Source organism: Athene noctua, chromosome 2 (assembly GCF_965140245.1).
Source record: "Athene noctua chromosome 2, bAthNoc1.hap1.1, whole genome shotgun sequence".
NCBI classification, from domain to species: domain Eukaryota; kingdom Metazoa; phylum Chordata; class Aves; order Strigiformes; family Strigidae; genus Athene; species Athene noctua.
The window spans coordinates 105,434,370-105,460,266 of NC_134038.1; the positions used below are offsets into that span (position 1 = coordinate 105,434,370).

The 25,897-nt window shown below is 39.9% G+C and overlaps 1 protein-coding gene across 3 annotated transcripts in view; it reads left to right on the top strand.

The window, feature by feature from the left end:
• The window catches only part of ADCY1 (adenylate cyclase 1), a 172,413-nt gene that overhangs the window by 40,955 nt on the left and 105,561 nt on the right, over nt 1-25,897 (top strand). For all 3 annotated transcript variants that reach the window (XR_012633174.1, XM_074899799.1, XM_074899800.1), the window contains exons 2-3: nt 3,865-4,014; nt 24,880-24,998. Coding sequence is in view for 2 of the 3 variants with exons in the window: in XM_074899799.1 (XP_074755900.1) it covers nt 3,865-4,014; nt 24,880-24,998 (269 nt within the window). In the remaining variant the exon portion in view is untranslated. The remainder of the gene's footprint in view (nt 1-3,864; nt 4,015-24,879; nt 24,999-25,897) is intronic.

Sequence of the window (25,897 nt, forward strand, 5' to 3'; positions counted from 1 at the left end):
TTGAAGGACTCTTCAGAGACTCTCTCAATTAATCCCAAGAGACATTCAAGAAGTGGGAGATTATTCTTGGGGAAAAAAGGGAGATCTTTAACTGAACTGCTCAAGGCCTGTATATGTGTGTGCATGTTACATGCTTCTTACCTCCAGAATTATTTGTTCACTTCTTCAGGGGTGTTGCAATATTGCAGTTTGAGTTCCCTACGAAAACTAACTTGACACCCAAGAAAGTCAATGGAGGCAAAAACCAGGAGAAACAGAAATTTGGTTGAAATACCTGCTGGACCTGCCAGTCTCTCTTCACTGACTAGGCAGACCAGAAGAACTAGCTTCCTGTGTTAGAAGTCTGCCTTTGGTAACACCCTTTAGAGCCAGCACAAGGAACCATGCCAGAGTTCATCCAGTGATAGAAAGTGTACCTCTACTAAGGACTAGAGAAGCTTAAAGCTCAGGATGTTGGTACTGAAGTGCAGCAGATATGCAGAATGAACCGTACAAGATTCAATTACAACAATAAATTAAAAGAATAATTTTTTAAAAAGGCTTTCATGACACTGATGCCTTTTTTTTTTTTTTTTTTTTTTTTATTCTGGTTGACCTGTAATCTCATTATGGAACAAGAGAATAACATTGTTTGAAAGAGGTTGCAGCTTAAAAATGTTTTTGAGTCACTTTGTGTTGCATTAAGTAAATTGTTTCTTTGGTATCTGTAAACAGAAGGTGATGGTGAGACCTGAAGAGCTGCTAAGCAGTAGTATAGTGAATAATGTAAGAACTATTTAAATTCAATTCCTTGATATTTCAGCAGTTCTGGATGCCTCAGTATCTCTTCAAAGATCCTTAGTTTTAACAGCAAGTCTCTCAGTCTTTCCTGGAGTTATGGCATATAACGTATGTAAGTTACATATGTATGTGTGTATATATAAAGGTACATATTTATGTATTAAAATGAAAGGGACCAGGAAATGGCATGTATTGAGAAACTTAGAGAGGTATATGTAGTTTTCAACTGGGAAAAAAAAAAGAGTAATTAAGCAGAAAATGGGTTGTGGAGGGAAGGAACTCTTACCTCAGGAGACAATCTGCCCTACTTTCTTTTCTCACATTTTGAAATCTATGAATCTTTTAGTTGCTTTATCACTTTTCCTGATTCCCTGCAGGCCAGAGCTGACAGCTAAGCCTCTGTTTTATCTTAAACTGTTCAAAGTATGTCAGAAAATGACTTTTCCTGCTGAGTCTGAAAGTGGCTGCATGATTGCAGGAACCCACCTACTGGTTACCCCCAGTCCAGGTGATCACCATTGCTGCAGTGAAATCGTAATGATAGTCTCAGAACAGCTGGCATATTGTTACAATATATGGTCTATTACTGCTTGCAGTTGAAGACCAGAAACTGAGTTGAATCTTCTTTTTATTCTCTCTGGAAGTAATTATTTATGTCTTTGGCCATTCTGCTATCAGCGCACAGAGATAGTATTAGTTTTTCACCCTGTGTTATTAACAGCTGTTTTGTACGTGGACAGGGTCAAGCAGTTGCAGTGTCTGTTAACTGCCTTGGCTGTTTATTCTGTGGGCTCTCTCTACTGCCTTTGAATATGGCCTTTACAAATCCTTTCTATTTTTATTCCACTGCACTTCTCAGAATTAGCTTTAAAATACACTGTTGTCATTACACTTCAGCGTGATAGAACACAGGATAAGGTGAGTGCAGATGCATTCATGTCTCTAAAAATAGGTTTCTACTGGAATTTCTACACTAATTTCATTTTAGTAAGCTTTAACTTGTGCTGAAAATTGATATACCTCAAACAGTTCTCTGTAATGAATCAAAATAAAGCAGGATAGGAACTACAGACTGTTTATGCTCAACTTGTATCTAGAAATAATATGTTTGTGTACTGCTTTTCATCTTCAAAGTTTTACCATCTGTATTACCATCTCTGAGAAGTGACATGTAAGTAACTGCTATATGAGATTCTTAGGTTAAAATTCATCTGACTGATGACACCTGAACCCGCATTTTGCAGTTCTCAGGGGGAAACCATAACACCGTTCTTTGCTGGTGTTAGCTCTTGTGAGATAACTTTGAATATCTGAGGAGAAAGAAAGCACTAATGCTGGGTACAGCTCCCTTTACTGTCACAGGGTATCTTTTGATTTTGCACTGCTGAGAATGTTTGCAGGGAAGTTGCTGTTGATGTCCTGTTAACTAACAACCACATATGAAGGTAAACTTTAGAGGACTTACAAATCTACGAAGGTCTGGAGAACCCACCCAGAATGAATTTTTCAATTGTCCCCACTATACTGAGATCACAGGAGATGGAGAAGTATACTGCCATTAGTAACACACATCAGAAACTTCCTTCTTATTTTTGTAGGGTGAAACATTTCTCAAAGACTCTCCAAAATCAGCAGGGAGTTTCTAGAAGTCATTTTGGATCTTTGCTTACCATATTGACTGAATTCAAGACTTCAACCCTAGTCCTGTTAGTCAGTAAGCATTCTCTGCAACAATGTCAATGGTTTTATTTTTCTTAAAATTTCATTGTGTTGTTGGCACAGCTGGACTCACTATGCAGTGCAAACAAGGGCAGTGGTCTCCAATTTACACTAGCAGATCATGCAATAGCAGAGATGTACTACCTTGAAATGTATACCTCAAATTAAGAAAAAAATGTCATTATGAACTATTTTAGGTGCATAGGAATTTAACATGAATTGTGTTACTTGCTGTAATGTCTGTCTTTGCTCTTATTATACCCAATCTTGGCCAATCTGCCAGATGATATCTGAAATTTTGGAATTTATAATCCCATGAATCCTTATCATGGTGCTGCAGTAGTAACTAGAGTAAATATGGTGAATGTGACTGAAAAGATACTGAGTAAACAGGCCTTATTACCTCCTTTCTAAATAAACACCACATTACATTGCAGAATTTACCATCTGAAGACATGTTTCAGACATCAGAGATGCTGTGAGAAACTTGGACAGGATTGTCTTAGATAGGGACATTGTGTGCAAACCACTGTTGAATTATTTAGGTTAGTTAACTAACTTTATCATGTATTGTAAAAACATTTTTAAAACCCAGAAGGGCAGTTGGGTCATTTATGTGTCCTTCATCAAAGCACTGTTCATAGCAGTGATTTCAAAGTAATTCATTGTCCCTGCTTATAACACTGTGGTGAGGCTTGGTTTGTGTCAAGGGGCATCATTTGAAAGCCCTCAGCACCTTCTGAGAGGTCTGCTGCAGGATAGCATCAGCAATATTTTGGATGATTTCTCAAACAATACAGTGTGGTTGCTAACAGTGTAGATATGGGAAGAGAAGCAGATTTTCCAAGTGCAGGCTGCACAATATGAAAGCTTGGGGTACCTAGGCACACATTTTGATTTAGCTACAGATTTTGTCAGTGCCTTGCTTCTCAACTATAAAAAAATGGACAATAACATCCTTACTTTACAAAGGCACAGGAAAATAATTTCAGTCTTCCAGGCATCTTGCAACTGAACAAATGCTGAAGATACTCTCCTTACTAGACGGACAGATCTGCCAACGGGCTGATGAAAGAACTGAAGCTGAATGAAAGTGATAAATTACAGATCATCATAAGAGAAATTAACTTCAGCAGATGCAAAGTTCTGTATTATGCAGTACTGATTGCCTGGACTTGTGGTAGCTGCTGTAATTGTTTCACTGCAGTTGGGTTGTGGGAAGGAGTATCAGTGACATGGCTAGTGAGGCAGAATTTTTAAAGAGTGCTTTTTTTTTTTTTTTTTTAACTTTTGCCGAGAAGAAATGTAAAATAAACATCTGTATTTTAAAATATTAATTTCTTTTTCTTTCTTTCTTTCTTACAGCTTGTGGCCAATGCAATCCTTTTTGTCAGTGTAAATTTGTATGGGGTCTTTGTGAGGATTTTGACAGAAAGGGCTCAGAGGAAGGCATTCCTACAGGCCAGGAACTGCATTGAGGACAGGCTGAGGCTGGAGGATGAAAATGAAAAACAGGTCAGTTTCTAAGCCTTATTTCTTTTTGTCTGTTTCTTCTGAGGTGATTGTAGTTATGTGAACCACAGGTCAGGACTTTGCTGCTAAGCGTGTGCATTTCCATTGTGAAGGAAGGGTGCTGCCTCCCCCCACCTGCTTCAGCTCTTCCTCCCCTGGGCATACACGCTCTTCACTCTTCTTCTGCAGCACACACAGAAGGTGCAGGCTGACCCTACAGCTACTGTCAGCTCTAGCACCAGAGGAGATGTATTTTAGGGCTGAGGCAAAGCTGATATGCTATTACAATCTAAGAACCTGGTTTTTTTTTCTGCATGAATGTTTTTTGGTGGGTGCTAAATAATATGTGAATACTTCTGGCTGTGTGTGCTATAACCTGTTTGCATTCATGACACCTATAAAAAGAAGTCAACATTTTGGGGAGAGGGGACTACCCTGATATACATGAATAACTGTGATAACACTCTATTTCTTTTCCAAAGAGCCACCATAGTAGTTTGATGGTTTATTTCACACAATTTTATCAATCAATCTTCCAAGCAGATTTGGAAACAATGAGGAAAAACTGCTATGTTGTGGAGCTTGCTGTTGTTACTCACAGATCTGAATATTAAACCTACTAAGATATGTTCATCTGTAAGGTTTGGACTAAATTTTTCTTTCTGTCTAGGTGATAATAGAGGGCCATACTGAAAACATAGATATAACTCCATTGACCTCTGTGGAATGATGGTAACTTATGCCAATAAAGGACTTAAGTGGTACTCAAACCTTGATATACAAGATGTCAGGGTCCTCAAACCTTGTGTACCTTGCACACTTTTACTTCCCTTCACCTGTAATTTCTCTGGCAAGTCTATTCCTACGTGTGAAATAACACAGGTCCTTAAGTACTTTCTGTTATGAATTGAGTGAATACATTTTTATGACCTGAACATACTCTAATAAGTAGATGTCTTCTTTGAACAACTGCATATCTTTGCTGGCTGTGTAAAAATGGTATTAGGATCAAAGCCTTCAGGTTTGATTTCGGACTTTTGTACTCCAAAGCTGCAGATTTTCAAAGGCATAAATGTGCCATAAGTGAATTTCCATGGGATTTAGGCAACCCTGCCATTTGTGCCTTTGAAAACTCACTTCTGGGATCCAACATGAAAATAATACTGATTTTTATTAGCTCTCTAGTTCAGTTTTGTTTAGTAAATTTTGCTACTCTTCAGTTAGCATGTTAACAATCTGTCTTATTTTATATTTTATCCATGCATACAGAAAAACAAGAAAGCAAAAACATTACACATAAGTATTGTTGACAATATACCAAGAGAACCCTGCAAATGTTTCAATGCAATATACAGGTCAGTGAGGAGAATATACTTTTCTCCTACACTTGTAAAACTAACTTTATGCAACACAGTGTAAAACTCAATACAGTAGTGAAATATGCTAATTAGCTGTCAAAAGTACCACCAAAATACTCTCTGTGGCTGCTCTCACACTACATTAGAATACCTCTAACACCAGGGTGAGAGTTAAGACATGATTACAGGATACAAAATTATTCTGTGGTTGCTGTGACATAATGTAGCCCAAGTTTCCAGCTGGCAACACTCATGAGTGTTTGAGAGGAAAAGAGATGTTGCTGACCTAGTTCAATTTTTGTGATCATTCCTGTATTTTTATTCCCTGAAGTATCAACGTTACATGTTAAAAAGGACTGAATTTTTTCATTGGACCTTCTTGTCTCATTCAAGTGCTCTGACCTAAATACGGTAGACCTTTTACATTGAGAATTGTAATCCAAAATGTTAAAATCTTTCTCTGGTATTTCTGTGCAAGTCTCTAATGGGAAAGGAAAGAACATGTTCTTGGCTTTTAAACATACAAAGGCTCTGGAGTTAAAGTGTTGACTGTGTGAGACAGATACCACAGCTGAAACTGTGAGATTTCTTCCTCCATTTCCTACTTACAGTGATTCTCCTTATATGGGACACATTTGTAGTAACAGTCCCACATGATAATTTTGATAAATCTATTTTTAACATGCAAGAGCAAAGATCTTGTGTTGTAGCATTTTTGGAGTCATAGAATCACAGAATGGTTTGCATTGGAAGGGACCTTAAAGATCATTAGTTCCAACCCCCCTGCCATGGGCAGGGACACCTTCCACTAGACCAGGTTGCTCCAAGCCCCGTCCAACCTGGCCCTGAACACTGCCAGGGAGGGGGCAGCCACAGCTTCTCTGGGCAACCTGTGCCAGTGTCTCACCACCCTCACAGTAAAGAATTTCTTCCTTATAGCTAATCTAAATCTGCCCTCTTTCAGTTTAAAACTGTTACCCCTCGTCCTATCACCACACTGCCTGGTTAAGAGTCTCTCCCCATCTCTCCTGTGGCCCCCTTTAAGTACTGGAAGGCCGCTATAAGGTCTCCCCAGAACCTTCTCTTCTTCAGGCTGAACCCCAAGTCTCTCAGCCTGTCCTCATCAGGGAAATGCTTCATCTCCCTGATCATCCTCATGGCCTCCTTTGGACCCTCTTGAGCAGGTCTATGTCCTTCTTCTGTTGAGAGCCCCAGAACTAGACACAGCACTCCAGGTGGGGTCTCACGAGAGCAGAGTAGAGGGGGAAAATCACCTCCCTGTACCTGCTGGCCACACTCCTCTTGATGTAGCCCAGGGTACAGTTGGCTTTCTGGGCTGCCAGTGCACATTGCTGGCTCATAGTCAGTTTTCCATCTACCAACACCCAGAAGTCCCTCTCTGCAGGGCTGCTCTCAATTCACTCATCACCAAACCTGTATTTGTGCTTGGGATTTCGCCAACCCATGTGCAGGACCTTGCACTTGGCCTTGTGAACTTCATGAGGTTTGCACGGGTCCACCTCTTGAGCCTGTCAAGGTTCCTCTGGATGGCACATCCCTTCCCTCCAGTGCGTTGATATGCAGTAGTTTGCAAGTAGGCTTTGAAAGTGTTTCTGGGTAGAAGGGGAGCAGATAGTCTCCATTTATTTTAAAATTCAGTTTAATGTTAACTGTGTTACCTGTTCTTTCTGGCCACAACAAATAGCTGTCCTTGATGGTGGCATGTGTTGGGTTTGTGTGTGTAGCAGGGGAGGGGGCTGCAGGGGATGGCCCCTGTGAGAATTTTCTCGAAGCTCCCCCAGCTCTAAGTCAGACCCTTGGCCTTTGGCCAAGACCAAGACAATTAGCGATGGTGCCTCTGTGATAACATATTTAAGAAGGAGAACCTGGGAGGAGGACTTGGTGTCACAAAGGCTCTCAAATAAACAAGCAACCACCAAAAATTAAAAATTTATTATTAACACAGTTAACTAGCCGTCCACAAACTACAGGTTTGAATGTCTGTGAGAGGAGAACAGAACAACTTCCTAGGGTTTAATGACAACCCAAAACACAGAACAAAGCACCACTCCCAAGGGTTTAATGACAACCCAGAATGCTTATCACTCACCTGACAAGTGAGAGCTCTCAACCTGGAGGACTTGCTCGAGGCAGCATCTTTGACCCAAGGCCCCTCGAGGGGTTTCCTTGGGCGGCGTCCTGACCCAACAGGAGAGTCCTCAACTGCAGTGTGCTCCTCCAGGGGATGAGCTCCAAAATGTCTCCCCAGGGAATTCCATTTATACTCAGGCCAAATCTGTCCTGTAGTCAACAGCAGCTCCCATTGGCCAAAGGCCTCAACTACCATGAAGCCCCAAGAACAAAGGCAGTCAGGAGCTGCTACGCTTCAGCAGCCAAGAAGCCCTGAGGAGGAGTTGTGAGGGTGATACCTATGCAAACACCGAGGTCACTGGAAGAAAGAACAAGGAGGAGGAGGGGAGGTGCACTGGAGCAGACCCCCTTGCAGCCTGTGGTGAGAGGACAGGCTGTGCCCCTGCACCCTTGGAGGTCACCAGTGGAGCAGATGCTGACCTGCAGTCCATTGAGGACCCCACGCTGGAGCAAGTGACTGTGCCTGAAGAAGGCTGGGGACTCTGCGGGAATAAGTTTGTAGTTTGGTGCTGGGAGGACTGCAACCGTGGGGGTGACCCATGCTGGAGCAGTTCAGGAAGAGCTGAAGCCTGTGGGAAGGACTCATGTTTGAGAAATTTTGTGGAGGTCTGTCTCCCATGAGAGGGACCTCATGCTGGAGTGGGGCAAGAATGCAAGAAGTCCTCCCACCCTGAGAAGGAAGGAGAGGCAGGACTGACTGCACCCCCCATTCTCTGCTCCCTGCACTGCTGGGAGAAAGAAGGTAGAGAAATCAGGAACAAAGCTGAGACTGGGAAGAAGGGAAGGGCAGGAGGAAGGCATTTTTAAGATGTGATTATACTTCTCACTGTCTTACTCTGTCTGTTAAGTTTTGTTGTTAGTGCTTGAATTAAATTGATGTTCTTTTTTCTTCCCTAATAAGTCTGTCTTTTGCCTGTGACCATAATGGGTGAATCATCCCTCCCTATCCTTATCACAGTTCCTTTTGAGGAAGCCTTTTGCTTTATTTCCTCCTTCCCATTCTTGAGGGAGAAGGGTTGAGTGAGCAGTTGTGTGGTGCTCAATTGCCCTCTGCACTCAAACCACCACAGTTCTTTCTGGTGCCCAAGGTGGTGCAGAGGAATGTGAGAAAAGTATAGTAATTGTGAGAGGTGATGGTCAGAACATGAACTGAACCTTGCTAGTGGAATAATCATGGGAATTTCTGTTGTAATTGTGGTGAAGGACGAGGGGTGGAACTGCGTGGATTCTGTTTCGGTATTGTGATAATGTTATTTTTATTTTGGTGTGGGGAAGTTTTGTTCTGTTTTGGCTTTGTGTTGATCATCCGTTTGTTACGTTTGTTAGATTGCAATTTAAGAGTAACACCAGAAGTGAAGGCCAAGAACCAAATAAGCTTTAGACCATGAGTGAATAATTATAGTCATTCACTTGGCATAAGCTTCTTCTCTCATTGTCTATAAATCTCAGCAGCAAGACCATCCTCTGCAGAGAAAGCAGTTAAGAATAAATATTGTGAGGTGGGTCCTGTTCTCTGGAACTGCACTTGTTCTGTTCCTGCTCAGTCAGAGCACTTGGGCACTTCCTCTTTACTTCCACTGCACCATCTCTCTGTGTTCATTTAATTAATTCCAGATCATCCTTTGCCCATACAGCAAGTAAGGCATTGTTACCTTGCTCCCTGGAGGACTCCTAGTGTTAGATGTCCTTATGGATCTGGAGAGCAGACTCCAGCCAGTGGTTCACCCCTTCCCAACTGAGCAAGAGAGGAGCAAGCAGGGATGTGGAATGGGGCATATGTTCAGTGTAGAGAAGAAAGTAGCCTGCTGCTGATTGAGACTGCTTGCTGTCTGATTCAGAGGGGAAACCAGTAAGGAAGTTGTGGCTCACCATGTATTAAGTCCCAGCGTGACAGCTCCTGAAATGGTGTTGTGCCCCAAGGAAGTGATAGCATTGTGATTCTGAGGCCATCTTAATTTGAAGTGCAACTGGACCACTGTGTTTAAAGGCCTGTAGACTCCCATTTTCCATTCTTCTAGTCTGTCAACGTGTGTATGTTTTTTTCTACTCCACAGTTCTGCGATAGTGAATTTCACTCTAATTATATGCTCTGTGAAACAGAACTTTTATTTGTCATAGACTTGTTGTCTGATGACTTGATTGGGTGCTCTCCAGCTCTTGTTTTGTGTTAAATTATGAACAACCATTCTACAGTAACCTGTTCCATGCCACTTACAACACTGTAGACTTCTGTCATAACTCTGCTCATCTCTTTCCAAGCTGAAGAATTGTATCCTGTTTAGTCTTCTGATGTATGAAAGCTATTTCTTACTCCAATCTTGCCAACTCTGTAACAAATCTTACTCATGTTTTTTTTTTCCCCCTCTGACAATAAGCATATTTTTATGCATATTCATGCACTGGATTTGGAGATAAAGAGTATAATTTCCATTAGTGAAATACACTTGCTGCAGCACAGGCTGATGTGAAAAGTACCTGTTGTTTTTATATGAAGAAATCTGAAAAAATTGACTTCATGCAAACCTCGAAAGCCCACAAAACCAGCTTAGCTATCTTGACTGGTTTTTAATATCATAAGTACATGCAAATATGTTTGCAAAATAAAGACCATCTTTCAAGCAACTTGTTTAGATCTTTCCTTCCCTCCTAAATATTACTTTTGTACTTGCTCACAATTAGAACACAATGGTGGGAAAACAACTGGAGAATAGCAAAGTCTCCAGAATGGGGGACTGGCCATTTTAAAAAACTATTTGGGAATTCACATTTTGTTTGTCAGACCATTGGGACTGGAGAAATTTATATTTTTCATTAAATAGTTGTGTACTTCAATGCAATTCATGAAGTTTAAGTTTATTGCGGACTTTAGCACAAGAAGCTGAAGGAAGCACTAAAAACTACAGGGAGTTAGGAAGCACTGGGCTGAGACAGCCAGCTCTGTGTCTAGCTTCAGGGCCAGAAGCATGGCACTCTAGGTAGTCGAATTAGTTTTGCTGAGAGGTAGGGTCATTCCCTTTGCTAGTACTGCAGTAATACTGGTTGTAGGAGACTAGCACCTCGGTGCTGCTGTTCAGTGCTTCCGTACGTGTTCACCAGATCATTCGAAGCTAGATAAATTCTCTTTCTGCAATGCTGAATTGTGCATACAAACGTCAGTGTGTATATGCGTAAGGATTCCACCTGTCTGCTGCATTTTAGGGCAATATCCTTAACATTGCGATAGTAATTGGGACATCACTGAATCAGAGACTTGTTTAATAACTATTCATGAAAAAGAAAACAGTGTCAGCAAAAGATACCATGACTCTCAGTGCAGAATACTTTGAACTGCATCTTGGGTTCAAATTTCCTGCTGGGTTCAGTTCCCCCTTCAAAACAATTTAATCTAGATGTTACACATTTTGGATAGATGTACTATCTCCTGTACCTTTGGGTAAAAGGATGACACCCACAGCAACCCTCCAGTGGTTTTGTCCGTTAATTTCAAGCATTTATAAAAGAAAGGGAAACACAGAACATTGTGTTTGAATAAAGCAAACCATGTTGGACTTTCATCCTGGTAATGGATAACAGGTTGCTGGGGTTTTTTTCTTCCAATTCAGCAACCAAACTGAAAAATTAGTTATTTGCACAGCCTCAGGCAGAAGTTAATTTCCAGGGTGCCTGACAGCTTGCTTATCAATGCATAATCAGATTCTCCTCATGTTTCCCATACTTTTTATTCTCAGAATTTTGCATCTTTTTTTCATTGCAGTGCAGAAGAAAATAAGCAATTTATCATTAAAACATGGGCCCTGTTTCCATAATCATTCATACTGGCTCTGCACATCAGCAAATCGCCCTGCAGCAAAAATTTCATTTAGATCATGTGTGGGCACAAAAACATGTTCTTGTCAAATTATCTAGTGTGCAACAGGGAGGTGATCCTGATTTTACACAAATTGCAGGGCAAGAGATGATACCTGATCCTCTGCAAAAGCTAGCCAGTGCAGTCTTTGAAAAATGTAGATGGACTAACTAATTTGACAGGGTGAAACTGTACCACATAAGCACTGTATTCTATGTTACAAGGAGTCTTAAAATTGGATTTATTGTGTCATTGAAGCACAACCTTACCCAGGGAAGTCCACCTTCAGAAATTTATGTTCTCTTTTCTAGGATCAGGGAAAACAGAAAATAAGGAGTGTTAAAATTTCAGGCTCTCAGTTTGAACTGCTGGGCTTTATGCCCACTTGTGAAGGTTGGCTAGCAACACCCCTTAGTCAAGGGAGCAGCAGCAGCAGAGATGGGAACTTGTCCTGCTCCCTGCTTTGTTTGCCACCTTTTGCTGCTTAGATCCTTAAACAGAGCAGAGATGAACTCTTGGCTGTCTTTATCCTGCTATGTGGCACCCTGGTCCATCTTCCACCTTGCTCTGGTAAAAGGACTTGCGGAGGCATATTTCTCTCACACACAGCAATAACTGCCCAGAAGCTTTCCATGGACTAGCAACTGTTAGTCCTCAGTCCTCAATAGTCATGCATGTGTCTATCCGTCATAGAGCAAATAATAAATCTGAGGGCTACTCAGGTTAAATGCAAACCTCCAGGTAGAAGGCTTCAGCTTCAACCTGAAGCCTTTAGGAACTGCTGGTTACCCCTTGCAAAGCAGGGTATAGCAAACAAACAAATGTGATTTTACAGCTCTATTGCACCTCTTTTTAAGCAGAATAAACATCTCATCTGAATGCAGTTAGTGAATTCTGGCAGTTAGTGCCAGAAGCTGTGTTGTTTGGCATATCATTGGAATTCCTCTTGCCTACCTCTGGCCAAGTAAAAGTGAGGCTTGTAATCTAACCTTTTAACCTATAGGCAGTAATCCTTAGTAGTAATAGACACATACAACCATAGTTCATTCTTTCTATCCTGAATACCTTGCTGGAGATGAGGTGAGTTTCTTCCCCAGGAGTGGTTACAGGGGGACACCTAAGCTTAGGGCTACACAGCAGTATGATAAGAGAGGTTCCTTGCAACCGGACTTCAAATGTAAAACCGACACACAAGAAAAAACATACAGTTGTAAATCATACAAAGTATATATATTTTAATTGCAATGTAATTGTATTACTCTACCACATGCCTTTAATTTGCAAAATGTAACATATGGTATTATAGGAAAATCTATAAAAGCCCTTAAAAAGCCACATTTACAACAGCAGGCCAGATCAGTACTATAGCAATTTGGTTTAACTTTATTTCACCCCCTGAAAGCTTTCTGATGTTTGTAAGTATGTCAGTTAAATCAATTATCAGCCATTTCATTTTTTGACGCAAGGTGTGAACTGTGGAAACTGAATAAGGCATATGAACTTTGCTTTTTAGTATAAGTCTATGTAGTCACTTATACTCAATCTAACGGGGGGATGCCTTGGACTCCTGCTTGTTGCAGTTTGTTTTTTCTTATAGATGTATGTATGACATAAAGTCATGTCATCTGTGTTAAGCTCTTATATATTGTAATGGATGCTGGCTTCCATTGAGTAAAGTAGACAAATATAAACAGATAAGTTAACAAATAGTAGTTATATCATTCTAAAACCTGATGATACTTCAGCTATTAGGAGTTTTGAAATAGTTTTGTTCAGCCTAGAGAATAAATCCTTCCAGTACTTAAAGAAGGGCCTACAGGAGAGATGGGGAGGGACTCTTTATCAGGGAGTGTAGTGATAGGACAAGGTAATGGTTTTAAACTGAAAGAGGGAAGATTTAGGTTAGATACTGGGAATAAATTCTTTACTGTGAGGGTGGTGAGACACTGGCACAAGTTGCCAGAGAAGCTGTGGCTGCCCCCTCCCTGGCAGTGTTCAGGGCCAGGTTGGACGGGGCTTTGAGCAACCTGGTCTAGTGGAAGGCGTCCCTGCCCGTGGCAGGGGGGTTGGAACTAAATGATTTTTAAAGTCCCTTCCAACCTAAACCATTCTGTGATTCTGCGATTCTAAATATTGGGAAATTTTGAATATGTTCTGCTTCAGATATGCTGGTGTTGTCTTACTCTGTGAATTTTTTAGTTTATTTTTCATACGTGCTCTGTGTATTTTCCATTAGAGAGAATGGAGGAAAAGGGACAAATAAGATCACACAAACCTGTCATTAGATGATTAAAAATACACTACCATACAGTTTTCAATGGATAACATGGATGACAAAGTGGATAAGAATTGCTAAGGCGAATTGTCATAGGTATAGTGCATCAGATCCATAAGTGAAATATTAATACAAATACTTCGAATGTACTTTCTTATGGCTGATTTCTAAGTTTACAACAATATCCCTGACACAATGCTATGTGGACACTCATGCTATACTTTTATGTATTGTAGTAGGATGCCACAGTATAAAGTAATGCAACCTGAGGAGTGATTCCTGATCTTCTTCCTTCAGCAGCAGGAATTTACAGGGAGCTTTAAAATGTCATCAGGAAAGTTCTCTTGCATATATTTTTATTGTTGTCCACAGAATTGTTTTCACTTTTAGAAGTGTCTTAACTATAACAAAAAGCTAACTAAAGCTTTAACACAAACTTGACACTTTTCCTGTGCCACTCTTCAAACGGAAGATGGTTCCACCCTAGACCAGCAGCTCTGCCACAGTGCTTCACATTACAGCTGCTGGCCTAGCCACATGTGCAGTTTGCCAAATAGTTCCTGAGTTGTTATGTTACTGCTTAAACGTGGATTATCTTCATGATGAGGATGGCTGGGAATTTTGCTTTCGTTGTTTGCCCACATGTGCTCTCATAGATGTTTTGCCTGTTCCTTTTGGTCAACCATCTCTGAAGGAAAAGAGCTAGACTGCATCCCATTAACGGGCAAAAAAATACATTGTAAGGTACTTTTTTTTTTTTTTCTAGGATTGCTGTTTTAGAGTGAACTTCTGTCTGTCATGTAATTTAAATTCTTTCCAAGGTTTCTGTTTCCCATTACCTCTTTGATATAAACTGATTTCATTTGGAATTTAGCTTCCCTTTAGGCATATTTGATTAGAAATTTCCCAGTCTGACAAGGTAATAATGAGCTAAATCTGAGTCACACTTGTTATTTTAAGTGACTGAATACACTTATTGCTTCCCTAGTATGTTTGTGGTTAGTCCTTATTTTTCCTTTTTGGAAGGCAATGAGATTTTCTGCTGAGGCTCACTTCCCTGCTCTGTGAAGACAAAATGAGGACAAGTAGCAAAGGACAAAGGCTTTTAGGTTTTTCTAATCTAGATTAGAAAAATTCTAGGTTTTTCGAAGGAAAGTATTCTCAGTCTCTGGAGATTTGGGCTTCTATTTCATTTTATTGTTTTGCACTGTAATTTGCCTTCATACTGCTATACTAAAGGCATCTGTGGTTTTTGAAATGCTAACTGCTTACGACTTAATTTGTTTTACTTGGTTTCTAAAATTATTGCTTTTGACTTCAGATTCCTGGTTTGTTAAAAATCCTTAGTCTGCTTACACCCACTACTGAGCTCCATCTCTATTACTAGCAATCAAAGTTTATTTTTACTGTTCTTGCTTGTTCTGCCACCAGCAAAAATCTGTAATAAGAAAGGGCATGTACTGAGTGGCTACTGCAGCTCAAATGTACGCTGTATCAGACAATAGCAATGTTGAGAAGCACCAGTACTAGTGCAGCAGTGTGCCCTTAATGTTCCTCCCATTCTTCTCCCGTTCTGGACCCTCAGCTGCAGAGTGTGTCTGCTCCAGCAGTGAGGAAAGAGGACTGGAGCCATCTGTGGCCTTCCTCCCCCCTCTCCTCTACGCTGACCCCATTTTTCAGCAAAGTGCCAGAGCAAACCACGGCAGGTTTGCCACATATCTATGTGGAGTTGGTGGAGATATCTGGTTTTTGGAGAAGGAGTGCGGTGAGGGAGGATGTCATATCTCATGGGGCAGAGGAAAAGCAGAGTGCCACAGTCCCAGTACCACCTTGAGCATGTTCTTTGAGAAAAATCCTGCTATCTGGCAACTGGAGGATTAGTGAGGGCAGAAGAGGGGTATGCATCTACATTGCTTAAGGTTGAGCTCTATGGCTTTCACTTCCTGAGGAGTACGTATGTGCCTAGCCCAAGTATTTGGTGTTACATTGGTAGAACGAACCAGACATGGCTTTGGACTGGAAAGAGGTGAACCTGTAACTGTAGAGGAAACTTAATACAGCAGGGGTAAGCCAGTGAAGTTTACCCTGGAAGGGGGTAGCATCACTGAAGCTTGTGATGCAATCTTCCTAGCATCTTCAGAAGAAACAAAGAGAGAGATATATACGACAGGCTTGTTCATGGTGGAACACATCTCTCTGTGAAGCACTTCAGTTACTTTCAAACCTGAGCTCACATATCTCAGCTGCAGGTCTGCCTAGGAACTGCAGTAGCACTTCTGTGCTCCCTCTGATCATTGGTAGATAATTGGTACTCTCTCTGATCTTTTTAAGGCTTCTCTTTATTTGAATCAGAAAAGGTTTTTTATAAAGAAATTAAATTTTGGAACTTGTGCTTTAAGTGTGTCTTTTTGGTTTTAACATACATACTCAACACATATGCTTACTGACAGTGCTATGAGGGGATCATTTCACTGGAAGGTGAAACATGGCCCTCCTGACTCTGCAAGAGAATGGGCAATATGGTTTCTTTTCACATAGGAAGATTTAGAATGGTATGTTCAGTGGCTAATCTGTGCCAAAAAAAGTTTCATCGTCATTAATATACCCTCAAGAACCCACTTATTAAAATCCTACTGATGGAAACAAGGACATTTATTAAACTAACATTTAATAAATAAATAAGAAAAGCTTTGAAAACTCCCATTTGACTTATTTTTTGTTTTACTAGCAGATACTTTTAAGTATACTGTATTGCACTCTTCCCATACCCACTAACTTCTCTAAGTGTTTCTATGGTTGGTAGCATTTAGCTTTGCTGACCCATACATCTTTTGAACAGAACAGTGACCAAGACCAAAATAAGTAGTTTGTGTTGATACTATATGCTTTACCTCCTAACTCCAGTTCCTCACAAGATGATTTCTGAGTTGGAGTATATTTGAAATGTGTGTTTTGAGGATACGATTCCATAATTGCTGATCAGTTTGTCACTGGTGGTTGCACCTTAGGGAAGTTTTCAGACCTCTGTTTTACTTCCCCATGCTCACTGCAGAAAGACAAACTTTTGTCTTTGCTTTGTTTTTGCCTTGCCTTTCTTGTTTTCCTCTGTCTGTTTCTGCCTTCACCGAGCAGAAGACACAGTGTGGTGTTCCACACCTAATTTGAAGGGGCCACTTTGAAAAGATAATCACTGTTGGAGTTGAGAAATACCTGTCCCTAGCAATGTACTGCAGAAATGCTATTCCTTCTTCTCTGCCAAACATAAGGAGGGTTCCAAGTTGCCTACTCTAGAGAATGGTCTGATTGTATCTGTATGACTACTTGCCTTCCCTATAGTGAGGCAAATAAAGATGTCTTAATTATAAAGGCACCATTTGATTGTATGAATTTAGCTTCTTCTTGCTCAAGTTTGCTTCTAGTAGGAAGATTTCCTTTAGCTGAAATTAGTACCATCTTTTTCCTGTCGAGTTTTCTGTGATGGTTTTATTGATACATTGAATTTTGCGAGTTAGGTTTCAGAGAGAGTGAATACTAAGGATATAGGGTGAAAGTAAAAAGATTAATGCTGGGCTGATGCTGCAGTCATTTATTCATTGTCAGTTTGTATTTGGTGTCATTGCTGTTAGCTTGCCTTCCTGAAGATTAATCCTGACTGATATATTTCTAGAACATTCTGATTTAACAGATATGAGTGCATCCAGGAAAACAGGCTATTTTTTTTTGTAGTTCTAGTTTCCTTGTTTATCCTCATAGCCTTTCTCTGTTCTTGTTCCTTTTTGAACAAGATTTATGGAGCTGATCTTAAGTTATCCTACTAGCAATCTTCCAGTCCATTCTGGAATCACACTTGCCTTTCTAGGGTAGCGTCACATAAATACTCCATAGTTATTCAGTGGTCAGTTTGTATTTGGGGCTTTTTGACATGCAGTAGTTTCCAACTCATCTTACCTCATGTGTTTTTGTGGTTGGTACCTAAAAGGCACAATGTACTGCTGAGGTTTTTTTCATTCTTATCATTCTACTTCTTGTATGCTGTCCTGTGAACTTCGCACCTTTGAGCAGTTTTATGGTCTCTTTATGTCCAAGCTTTATATCCAGCCCAATGCTTCTGCAGTCCATGCTGCCCATTGCTCTCTCTGTTTTAGCCAAGACTTCACCATCCCCTAATTCTTTCACAAAGTCTTACCTTTTTCATTGTAACTACTAATCTTCCATGTGGAACCTATCAATGCTTCAAAAACACTATGCCAAAGATATATTCTGCCTTTCCTTGATTGAAATAAAAATAACCAGTTAACCATAAAAAGATGTCAGATTGGTCTGGCGCAGGTCTACTCATCCTGAATCCATCTTGCAGTTCATACATAGCATATTGATCATCTACCATAACTGTATGTTGTTAGCCATCCTCTTACTACTCAAAATCTGTGTATTAGATGGCAGCTTTATGGATGATCTTTTATGATTATGATTGTAATAATGATTTATGTAGTTTTTCAGGAAATCTCGGGAACGTTCTGAAACATTGCCACCTTGTGGCTATTAAAAAATCACCATCTTTAACGGTGCTTTTGCTTGTACTTCGTTGGAAGAAAGGACATAGCATAGTTAAATTTAAAATAATTCACTAATGAAATCTGCTGTCATTGTTTTCCAGCTTACAGGAACTATAAATGAATCCTAGTATTTTTACACAGAGTTGTTCTTCTATGCATTGCACTAGACTTCTTTTATCTCATCTTTTTGTTTTCCTTACAGGGAATTAAAATGGCTGTGCAGTGTAATATAGGGATGACAGAGACCATAAACTCACTAAGCAGTAGCTTTTAAAATTATGCAAGAGTGAACTTATCAAGGTATAATTAGGTAGCAGGTGGTAATATTTAGGATGTATTTTGGAGTCCCTGCTGACTAAGTAGAAGCTGAATCTCAGAATTATATAGATAAGTAGACTTTGAAACAGTCTTATTAATATTTTATATGCATGTCTGATGCTTGTCTTCTCTGGGAAAAAAATGTTTTTCAAATATGGTGGCACTTTCCATTTAAGTATAGCAATAACAAAAGAAGATCTGTGGTGGACTGCAAAAATTGCTGGATTAGATTTCATGGTTTGTATTGTAAAAAACCTTGTAGAGTAGACAATCAAAATGCTCCTTTCTTTTGTGAGCTCCTTTTCCTATTTGTCATTATTGCTGGAGTGTTACTATAACAAACAAAAATATTCATATTTTATCAGCTAGGAAACAAAGGTGTCAAACCTGGTTTTGTTACATGCTTCTTTTTTCTTTCTTTCTTTTAAAGTTCCAAATGAAAATGCAAAAAGCAGTGGACTGTGAACATGCAGTCTATCCTGAATTATGTGGTTCAGTGCCAGGAAGTGTGAGAAAGGACCAGGATCTGGAGTGCCATCCAGAGTTACTGCTTTCCCCAGCATGAGTTTGGGAACTTCTGAGTCCCATTTTGAGCAAGCTTCATGAGACAGAGCTGTCTGGCAAGGCAGGCATCAGGCCCAGGCTCCCTAGAGGGTGCAGGCAGAAGTGCCAGCAGGCTGGCTGTAAGCAGCAGTTCAAGAGGAACCCAACGAAGCTGACTAAAAGAGACTGAGTTGCATCTATTACAGTCCTGTTCTCATGGGATTGAAAGACGTGCAAAGCAGTAAATTTTTCTGCACAGCCCTTCAGCAGGTCCAGACCGCAACTTCATTCTCAAAATGAATTCCACTAGATGTGCATATGCAGTAGCACGAGAAGACAAGGAGAAATGAGATTCAAAGAACCGGAGAAACATGAGGGCTGGCAGCTTTGAGGCAGTGCTACAGTTCCTCTGGTTGCTTCTTTTCTGTATCTTAGAAAAAATGGCAACTGTTTTCTGTGATAGTCTGCACTGACTAATATTTCCATTTTTTTTTCTATTTATCTCATGATAATCTACAGGAATACAATTTAGCATGGAGAACCACAGGAAGTACATCCAGTTTATGGGTAGAAAGTTATGAGGGGTCATCCAACTGCACAGCAGGCAATGGGAAAGAAAGGGAGCATTAAGACATTTTTCTGCATTTCTGCCTTCTTTTCTGATGAAGGGAGAGTGGATTCATAAATGATTTACAACTTGCTGAAGAAATTTTAAAATGTATCACAGTCATTTCCCATACAGGTGTCAAAATAAATCATTTTGTACAATAGGAATAGAATATGGTATTGGACTGGATAGTATTATTTGAGGAGCTGCATGAAATGATTATAAATCAAGGTGAAAATTTCAAAGGGACTGAGAGAAAGTCATAACTGTTTGGAAGAAGCAGTAAAAGAAGACAGACAATTTTTTTCAAAATTGGAGCGGTTGGGCATCTTCATTTGGAGACAGGCGCAAGAAACATATTAGGAACATGTACTGGAGACTCCCTTAAAAGCAGAGCTGGGGTGCAGGTGGGAGAGACTGTCCAGGCCAGGGACAGAAATGGGAGAGGGAATTGTGCTGAGAAGTCTCCAAATTGGGCAAAGTCGAAGAGACCATTGGGACAGAATAGAATGTGCAGACAATGGAAACTGTTGCTTAAACAGTCTCTGTGGTCTGCTTGCTTCTTTACGCTTCCTCTCTCAGGAATGAAACTACTGATAGAGGGTGCTGAGCCTTAAGCTCCACAGCTATTACAGAAACTACACTCATGTGTGGTAAGGTGGCAGGATGGCTTCAGGCCTCCCCAGGATGCCACAGGCACCCTCCACTCCTGAGTGTTGTGCTGTTGTGCCCCTTGGTACACATTGGTCAAGAAGGGACCTCTGAAAATCATCCAGTCCAACCACCCCCTCAAAGCAGGACTGCCAGAATCACCAGATCTGGTCAGCTGTGGCTTTGTCTAGCCAAGTCTTGAATAACTGCAAGACTATTAAAGTTTTTCCCCAGGTCCAACCCAGACTGAGAATTGCAGTACAGGAGCTTGTACTTGCGATTAGGGTTGAGAATGTTCCAAACAACAAGTAGTAATACAGGGTGTTTCTGGCTATTAACAATGGGAAACAATTTTATTTTTTTTTGCCATTTCTCTGCCTTTGCATATTTTCCTTCTTTGTCATGCGTATAATGGTGCTAGTTGTTGAATAGTGCCAAGGTAATACTGAGTGATTCCTAATTGGCTTGGTATGAGCATTTTGACTTGCCTTGGAGTCAAATGAGTGTTTGTTCCTTCTCTTATTTATACCAGTGCTTCATTGCTTTGGGAGAAAGAAATCTGGATGTTTTTCTAAATTGAGTGTCCTTTTCAAAATTAATTAAGCCTTCTTTAAAAGTGCAGAAATTTCCATTAATGAGGATAAGACAGTAGCAGAGCCAGTCCAGTTTGGCATTCCAAATTCCAGGCTAGGACTGGCAATTTAAAATACAAATTTAATGAAAAATGCTGTGAATGAAGGAGGTATAGGTCCTTATCTCTCATTTTCTTTTCTTAGTGAGATTTGTGCAGGGAATGCAAAATCTCCAAAAATAATCTTTTTTTTCAGCATATGATTTCACTTCAGGCCATATTAATGCTGAGTGAAGATTTACAGCAGAAGAAGAGAGTACAAATTACTAAAATAGCATAAGTTGGTCATAGGGCCAAGATATAATTTTCTGAGTAGAAATCAGCTATAATAAGTCTAAAGAGCATTGTGGATCAGTGAGAAAGGTGAAGATGTAGAAACATATTTCTCTCTACTAGGCCCTGTAGTTTGGAATATGCCACATGTGAGGCTACCTCAATACAACATCATGTCACCAATAAGAAGATCTGCAGCATGACTGTTGTTTTCTTCTAGTCAAAGTTGTTGCTAATTGATTAGTGCTCCCTGTCTCAGTCATTCAATTTTTTTGTCACTACCCATCCCCTTCAGAGACAACAACCACTCATGCATGAATGTCACCACAAATGTGACCAGCCTTGCTTCGGTGCTGTCACTTGTTCCATTCAATGCACTATGCAGCCATGCACATCTAGTTTTCCTTTTAGTCTGGTTTTCAGATTATTTTTATAATCAGATCAGCCATACAGAAGCAAATGAAAAAAAAAAAAAAACCACCAAAACCAACCAGACAACAATAGTAGGACTTGTTGAATAGAAATCCAGGTGGAGCCCTTTCCCAAACATTCCAATGGCTGTATTTTGCATGCATGAATTCACTCCTGCAGCTCCAAACCTATGAGTCCTTGAGCATTCCTTAGGCTGACATGAAGGGCGATACCGCTTTGCTTGACAGATGAGATTTTGCTCAAAATAAGAGACTTCTCTTATATTTTTTTCTAGAGAGCTAGATGATGTCTTTCAATCATTTTCAGTCCTTCGATACTTTCCACTGTGGAGCTGTTTCTTACATTTTCCAGACTGTCCTCCAGTGACAATTATTTACAGCCATGGTGCTGCTTCCCTTCTTGGCCTGAAAGGCCAGCAGTGTCTGCCTTTTGAGAAAGCCATAATTGAGTCTTTCCTCACTCAATGAGTCTGAGGCTGCTAACCGTCTTTGTAAAGACTACAATTCTTTCTCAGTAATGCATCTTTTTTTTTTTTTTTTTCATCTCTAATGAAAAAAGCAAGCCACCACAGTTTGATATTGGATTTTCATAAGCTCTCTTCGGGTCTTGTAATAGTCAAGCTAACGTGTATAGGAATCTCCAGTTTTGTAACCTCCCTTAGTGCATCGGACATCTGCAGGTTTCAATGCTGTCAAGTGCTGCATCCTGCAGCTCTCAATGCTACCTTCACAGTAATGATTGTTACTACTTCCCTGGCTTCTGTGCTACTTGATGTGCACTGCAGAAATTATCTATGAGGTTTTTATTCACATCTTGTAATTGTATTTACAGGCTGTAGAACTATTCAGTCAGCAATGGTCCCTGTAGGAGTCTGTCAGTATAATTTTTGTTTGGTTGTTTGTTTTAGTCTGACTTCCTAGGAAAAAGAAGCTGAAGCCCCACTCTTTCTCCATAGCTTTGGAATTCACTTATCCATTTCAGCAAAATGACAAAGATCTTGTAAAATTATGCTTGCTTAAAGAGAAGCTACAGTGAACATTTGTCTATGCCATCATAAAATTGGCATCCAGAACAATACTTACAGATTTTCAGCATCCTTTTCACCTTAAATACCAGAGAATTTAAACATCAGTCCAAACTTCTCTCTTGTGTGGATTCTCTATTGTCTAATATGGTCAGCTCATTTTACAACCTCAGTATATTTCAGTTAAAACAGTAATTCAACTGCAAGACACAAGTAGTGGGCAACAGAGCTTCATAAGATCCACTGTGGACAAAACTATTTGTTTTGGATTTTAACCCAAATTTTAGGATACCCAAATATAATTCTGCTGCAGAGATATAAGCATACTTATTTAATAAAAACTGTAGTAATTAACCATTTTCTACCAAGATGTGAAACTGCTTGGTTAATCTGAAACAGATATATGCATAAACTGTGAACAAATATTTAATTCCATCATGTTCTTCACATCATTATTATTATTATATTATACGTTATACATTTACATTATTATACATATAAGAACAATAGGAAATAGTTAATGATCCTTAGCTTCAAGTCCACATGAACTGCCACAAACATATGAAGACCTTTAGTCTAAAGTAAGTACCAGGGCAGTTTGGCAAAGTTTAACTTACTCCTTGGTGACCTAAATATTCAATGTGTCCTTTTCCAGAAGAAACTGTAACATTAGAAACCCTTTGAGTATTATTTGGTGGGTTTGGCTAGTGAGTGTATGCATGTGAGCAACACAAAGTGCTTGTCTGTGCGCATATGCTCTTCTCAGTGTTAATTGCTGCTTCTTATTTATTTAATGTCATTTAAATAAAAGGAGGATGTGTTTTGGCCAAGATCTATGCTTCTGTGATATCTCACAGCTGCCATTATGGTGGTTCTCCATCATTAGATAACAGAATCACAGAAGAATTGAAGTAGGAGAGGAACTCTGGAGGCTGTCTAGTCCAACCACCCTGGTTTCCAGGATGAACTGCTCCATCTTCCAGGGCCCAAGGTGAAACTGACTGGCCTGTAGTTCCCTGGTCCTCCTTCTTGCCCTTCTTCAAGATAAAAGTAACATTTTCTTTCCTCCAGTCTTCAGGCATTTCTCCCAGCCACCATATTTGATCAAAGATTATACAGATTGGCCTTCCAATGACATCTGCAAGCTCCCCCAGTGCTTGTGGGTGCATCCCATCAGGGCCCATGTATGTATTTCCAGTTTGCTTAAGTATTCCCTGACCAGATCCTCTTCCACCAAGGGTACATCTTCCTTGATCCAGCCTTTCCTCGTGTTCTCTGGAACCTGGGATTCCTCAATCAGATTGGATGTGGTTATGTGAATTCATTCAGACTGTTGCCATGGCTGAAGCTAGCAGGTCTGATGGATAAGCTTGGAACTACATTTTAAGTGACAAGTGTTTTCTGTGTGAAAACAAAAACTTAAGTAGATACCTAAGGTCACTTTAAAACACATAACACCTGCTACAAGTTTTCCAGGTGGTGCCTGTGAATGGGCCAGAATATGTGGAAAAACTGCCTAGGGCAATACTGACAAGATCTAAAAGGACCGTTAGAGAATCATTTTGTGCATGTCAGTGACCCATGCTAAAAATCTCTCTGTGGATATAGTAAGAAGAGATGGGTTTAATCAGGGACTTGTACTCATGCATTCTATTACTGATCTGGCTGGAACACACATTCCCACGCTGGATAAGATGCCATTAAAACTATACATTTATTACTGTTTCGCTGATTCAGACAGTGGATAAATCTATCATCCACACTCGCTGCTTAATAACCAGCAGTCATAGTCCTTCTAATGTAACACTTTCATTAGATCAGAAATAGGACACACAAAAGGATAGCAAATGATCCTGGGAAGTCTTTCCCAGACAGATAAATGCTACTAACAATAAAGTAAGTTGTTATTATTAGTACTATGATGTTAATGAAAATCATGAACAATTACCTGCTTTTGTATAGGTTGTTTTTTTTTTTTTAAATTTTTATTTTTTTAGTGCAGAAGACTTAAAAAAGACACCCACACAGTTTGCAGAAGTTTGAGAGAAATGGTTTGTATTATTTATGCAGCAGAAATTCTCAGGAAGCAGACTACAGCAAAAAAAAAAAAAAAAAAGATCGTCTAGTTTGCTCGTTTAAAACTTTTTGAGTAATGGTCACACACTATATCACAAAATTGATGTTGTTTACGTTTTCTTTTAGGAACGTCTCTTGATGAGTCTTTTGCCCAGGAATGTTGCAATGGAAATGAAGGAAGATTTCCTGAAGCCTCCTGAAAGGATTTTCCACAAGATTTACATTCAAAGACATGACAATGTTAGGTAGGATTGATGTAGCCTGTGAAATAATTTTAAGCAGAGAATATTCAGTAGAAATACAGTGACATGCAATTGCATGGAGAAAATACCCAAGCAGTACAGTGAAGATTTGTCATTTATGCAGAGGGGGAGAATGGGTGCACTGGGAAGACTTAATCGTCTTCTCAGAAGATAATGGTGAATCAATAAATGGCTTAGAGTAGTAGCACTGGGAGGTAGACAACTTTTTTTCAAACAAGTAGTCATTCTTTTTGTACTGTATTACATTTTGGGTGAATAGGAGTATTTATTTTGCATGGTAACTTTTACACATTTGTATTTTCCTGATAGTAAGATGCATTACTTTTAAAGCAATAAATTTTCTGGGTAATAGCAGGGAAATACAGAAAGAAAGTGTGTTGTAAGCTTAAAAAAAATGTGCATTTGTCCCCATCATATGAGCTCAATTCTACTTCTTGATCTTGTTCAGTAAATGACTGTTGTGCAAGTGCCCTCATTTATTATGGTTGTTGTTAAAGTGCCTTCTCATTTGCTATTCTTCCCTGTCTCCCCAAACTCCTTAAAGGCCTTATTTAATTGGTGCTGTTTTCCCATACTGCCTCTAGCTACATTTCCTTCAGGTGCCTTGTTTCTAGACCAAAAAAAATGTCAAAGAGGTTTACTTGGTGCCATCCTTGCACTAGCCAAGGTGCAGGTTTAGTAAGTGATGCTGCAGAACTGCGCTGATTTGCACCACATACTCATGTGGCAAAGGAGTAAACTTCCTTAGCACCTCCTTCTCTCCCTCATCCACTGGTAAATTCATTCTGGGGTTCAGTCTATCTCCCATTGAGCCAAGACTAATATTTGTGAGGACCATTTCCTAGTGAGTAAACTGTTGCAACTGAAAGCATTTATGTCAG